This window comes from Bombus impatiens, unplaced genomic scaffold (assembly GCF_000188095.3).
Source record: "Bombus impatiens unplaced genomic scaffold, BIMP_2.2 scf_0083, whole genome shotgun sequence".
Classification (NCBI taxonomy): Eukaryota; Metazoa; Arthropoda; class Insecta; order Hymenoptera; family Apidae; genus Bombus; species Bombus impatiens.
In genome coordinates, this window is record NT_176502.1 from 2,360 (window position 1) to 7,724 (window position 5,365).

The 5,365-nt window shown below is 34.9% G+C and overlaps 1 protein-coding gene across 1 annotated transcript; it reads left to right on the plus strand.

Annotated features, from left to right (window-relative positions):
* Positions 1–550: 550 nt before the first annotated feature.
* LOC100740850 (uncharacterized protein DDB_G0283697) lies at positions 551–5,100 on the plus strand. Its single transcript, XM_024372617.2, has 4 exons — positions 551–785; positions 1,988–2,281; positions 3,514–3,874; positions 4,605–5,100. The coding sequence occupies exons 1-4, from the start codon at positions 737–739 to the stop codon at positions 4,846–4,848; spliced, it is 948 nt and encodes a 315-aa protein (XP_024228385.1). The 5' UTR covers positions 551–736; the 3' UTR covers positions 4,849–5,100.
* Positions 5,101–5,365: the final 265 nt, after the last annotated feature.

Genomic DNA, 5,365 nt, shown 5'->3' on the forward strand with positions numbered 1-5,365 from the left:
GCGGTGTGTCGCTCACATCGGTCCCCGGGCCCCTCTCGATCGCAGCCGGGACGGTCATCGTGGAGGTTTTAGTCTGTTGGAGTCCGGCACTATCACACCGCTTTTCCCCAGAAGCGGTCTGGTGTCCGTGCGGATTTCCTTCACGTTAATAAAAAAAAAGTTTCATTTTCTGTAATTACAAGCTTAATTTAATTATGAGCTTACTACAATCGGTACAGTAATTGGTACATAATATTGTGTAATAGCAATTTAATTAATCATTTTTTATTATCTTTCTTAATATATTTCATGATCTTTCTTTAATTGAAATTAAATAGAAATCGAAAGTAGAGTATTTAATACGATCAAGTTTCAAAAAAATGACAAAGAAAATGATTCTTCGGCAACTTCGAGTGATAAATAGAAAATAAATGAATGAGAAAGTAGGCAGAAGACAACGCCTGCTTTATGAAACGCGTAAAGAGAACAGCAAACGTGTGAATGTAGTCGACGAGACGAGATTTCGTTGTTCCGTGAAAAAAAAGAATAGGCGAAAGGAACCGATGGATTGGCACCGTCGGTCGTGCCTCTCTTCTTTTCATCAATGTCCTGAAAATTCCTAGACAAAATTCGGCGCCACGACCGATCAAAATCCTAGAAAAAATTCGGCTGCACTATCGAAATCCTTCGGAAACAACGGCGGCTGAGGAACAAGTACGGACGTCCGAGGAGTTTCACATCCATCAGTAAGCAAAAAATGGCCCACATAAAGAGACGTCCTCATGCGCGAAGCCATCACAAAATGAGTGAGTGATGATCTTGGAAAAGATTTGAGATGACAAAATCCTTGTTTTATTTCCACGAGAAATTCATTGGAATGATGACGTAGCGTATTCTCTATATATTTTAGAAGTAACGACTTTTTATATTCTTCGACACTTTTTTGTTTTTCCCGATGAAAGAGGTGAAATGAAATTGCATTAGAATATTAATTTGGAAAATTATCGAGATTAAAATACATATTTTTTTCAAAATAAAGATACGTTATCACCTAGCAGATTTTATTGACCTATTTCTTTGATTGTCAGCAATGGCCACAAAAGAAGCCATTCATCGCTTGAAAATATATTCTATTTTGTTTATTACATTTCGTAACGACACCCACGTCTGGTACTTTGTAATTCTTCCGTCGTTTTTCAATTGATTTCTTTGAACTGAAACGCCAAGCTTCGTTCGATATTTGCAACAAGCATCGTGGAACATCATTAAAAATTTCTCCCGCAAATTCCAAGGTACCTTCCAAGCGTTTTCATTATTCAAATCGAATTGACCAATTGAAACAACTGCCAATTTCTTTTACTTAGCCTAGAGATCCTATTCTATACTGGAAATTTCGCGATTTCCGATATAGATATTTTTGATTTGGAGAAAAATTCAGTATATTCTTACATTGTATTCTCAGCCTAAAAATAATCGACTCTACGTTTTACGAGGATTTCTAAAATATGTATTCGATTTAAAAGATTAGAAATTTTACATTTAAGCTTAAGATCACTCGGATTAACTTTCTGTAACTTTTCTCGATTAGAACTTTTCTGTAATATTGAAATTGCTTGACGATCCACAAATAGTGAAATATTTAAAGTTGAAATACCTTTTTTCCAAAGTTTAGAATAGACACATTCCAGTTTCCATCCTTTGACTTTCAAGAACAGAAGCTTTCGGTCGAATTTCATAGAATTCTCATATCCTACCACAGCTCTTTAAGAATACCAATAAATCTCTAAATCTTACAAAATTCTTAAAAAAAAGTTACATTCAATGTCAAACAACCTGCAATGCGTCAGAATTTTCACTTAGCAGTCGTCTCAAATTCTCTTGCATCTCCTGCGCGTTTCTACCTGAACTTGCGAAAGAATTACACGTAAAGCTTGGAAGCTTTGAAAAAGAAAATCCTTGTCTAAGTATAGCTGGAATCTAGCGCGGCGACTAGTTTATCGCGTTTCAGAGTTACGTCGTAAACCAAATATCTCGGAGCTGGTGTACAAATTCCTACGTCTTGGCGGGAGCAAAGAGGAAGCTTGTGAAGCGTTGCGAAATTACAGTACGAGGTGTCGGTACTGCAAGCGGCCGAAACGCCGTGAGGAAGTTTTGGATTGCCTAGATTCTCGACCTGGCGGTAACATGGCCAACAAACGGAAAGGTTCGGCAAGGAATTCCAACACTCACCGGGTGAAACGACGCCAAACCTCCAAGGACCACACCCTCTCGTCATGCATGTATAGGGGCAATGGAGGAGAAGGTTAGTGCTATCAAAGTCATGGAAATTGTTCCTACATTCTAGACGATGCACTGTTCGAAACAGATTAGCAGATTATTTACGTTTAATCTACTGTTGTATAAACTTTTTAAATCGATACTATAGGTTTTTCAAGTTTTATTATATATTTTCTTTTTACAAGCTATTATGAGTTTCTCATCTTATGGATGATGGATATACTTTGATACTTTGTTTACATTAGACTGGTGTTTAATGAGAATTGTTTTTATAAATACTTTCTATGTATAACTTTTAAACCTTTTTATATTCCTTTATAGTAGAGATCTCTTTTTACGCTTTTTGCGTAGAATACTCTATATCGATAGCTAGGTTAATAGTTAAATAGTCTGGTAAAAAGAGTGTGAGATATATGTATTAGAAGGATGTATGGTCGAGAGTTCAAGGCGAATAAAGATAACAATTGTAAACCCTGTGCCTTTTCATAGTTAAGAGGCAGAAAAAATAAACTATCATTATTATGTTCGAGATTTTTCTTGTATTATTCAATAATTATATTTTACACTTTCTATAGCTATACTTAAGACAGTCACATTTGTGATATCGGCATAGTATCTAGGTTAATTTAATGACGTACTGAAATTATATAATGAGTTACACCTGTCTAAATACCATTATTTGTTACTTACTAATTAACTTAACTATAATCGTAGGTCGAGTAATATTTATTATGATCTGAGGATAATGGTAATTGCTTAATGAGGGCGAAAGTCGAGCAATGGGTATTGTTACCTTTTATTGCACCGTTATATAAAGGCAATAAAATGATTAATTAACACAGCAGTGCATTATTATTATCGAAGGCAGTTAAATGATAATCCGACATACTGCACCTCATATGTAACGTATTGCTTAATAGAAATAAAACATTCCCTTTTTTCAACATACAACTTACCATTTAGCCGAAATTAATAACTTTCACGTTCCAAGTCACGTTTTCTTTCGATAAACCAATATCATTGATTCAGCATCATTTGATTAATACAACAAGTCTTGTATACAAACCATTTATGAGTTTTTTCAACGCATTATCTTTTCTATCCATTATTCAATGCAGCACAATAATTTTGAAAATAATTTTTGAATACCAAATACACGCGAAACATTTCTTAAAATTGTACATATTCTTAAAAATTCTATATTTAGAGCATATATTATATTTATCAAATATATTATAAAATCCTATTTCTCTATAGGAATAAGAAAAATGAAAAGATACATCCAGAAGGCAATCGATTTCGGCGTAGAATCCGGTTATCTGATCCCGAAAGACGCGGCGTACAAAGTTCTCCGTGTATCCTCGGATCTCATGAACGAAGGCAATTACGAAAGTAAGGATAGAAAGTCGGACAGCACGGTTTCACAAGTTGAGGACAGAAAGCCTCGTCGAACGCCGATTAGATTCGAAGACTACGAGGTGCAGGACGCCAGGGGGCGACGACGTAGGAGCAGGAGGAGGAGAAGTTCAAGGCGAAGGAGATCCAGGAGTGGATCCAGAAGAAGGCGAAGGAGATCGCGAAGGAGATCACGAAGAAGACACGGCAGGAGGCGTGACGAGTAATTCTACTAAGTTCTTTTTTCTTTTACCTTCCCGAAATAAAGTTTGTATATAAGAGAAATACCCATAGAAACTCTTTCAATTACGCGTATTGTGAAAGTTTGAAGCTCAAATTGAATGTTCAACGTATAATGATCTAAGCTCAATAAAACAAAATACTCTATAGAATACTCTATAGAGTAGCCTTTTGGAAATGTCATCCTTCTTAAGAGAGGAAATGCCACGGTCAACAATTGAATGAAAAGATTTCGATTGTTGTATTTTTAAAGAAGATCTGTTTATTCCAATTATCTTGGGTTAATCTATTGCTTGATTCGCATCATATGCGTTTCATATCGTAATACAGTAAATAAAGCAAGAGGTAGAATTTCCCAATAAACGTAATTAGTGTATGTTACTATATTTATTGCTAACAGCATATGTCCCGTATATTTTTGCTTCAAATTTTCTGCAAACATAGAAAAATCCATAATTTATCGATAATAGCATTCCAATATTTTCAATGTAATAATTCATTTACAGTCTAATAATCTGATTATTAATTTTACATCAAAGTTTTATATTAGGAATATGAAGCGTAGCTTCCCAGAACATTCTTCTTCTTAGAAATTTAACTTCATAGAACCATCCCGAAGGACAATCATAATAGAATTAGTACTATTAACTTGATCTTGATGTCGTTGCCAGGGCTGCCGTTCTAAGTAATTAAACCGAACGAATTCGTTTTAGATCTGGTGCCGAGGAAGAAGTGGTAGAGGTCGAGAACGATGATGATTACGACTTCGAGAAACAGGGAGAGAAAAGGAAGAGTCCGGATAACGCGAACGGAAGCGAGAAAAACGAACGTCTAAATCAGTCCGATGGTGAAAAAAAAGCAGAGAAGGCAGAGGACGATGGTTCGGATCTGTCCATCGACGAGGACGAAAGTGACGACGAGGAAGGAAAAAAGAGAGAAGATACGACAAAATCGTAAACGTGGATACATCGACAAATTGATCGTGTTGTGTCAAACTCATGCCTTGAGATTATGACGTCAAATGAAACTGACTGTTTATTCATATAAAAAAGATGAAATGTCCCGTGGTAACATTTTTTTATTGGAATTCTTCTTGCAATTGACAATTATGTAGAATACTTATTTATGGTCGTGGTGATTCATACAAGTGTAGTCATGAGTAATAGGTTCACGTTTACATTTTATGACAATAAAACAATAATATCGTGATATATATTATTAGATTTATTCCACTATATATCGCTATAATGGAAATTAATTTTACCCATTTTCTTTAAAAAGATAGGGTTTGATACTATTTGGAATTTGATTGAAATTCAAGCTATTTATTTTAATAATTTAACTTATATGAATAGAAACTTGAATTCAACTAATTTTAAACTCAAGCTTGAGTCACTTAAATACAAGCAACTTTATTAATCTGAACGACATTTACGTCAAAGAGTATAGCTATAAAACATTCCCGCTAAGTACC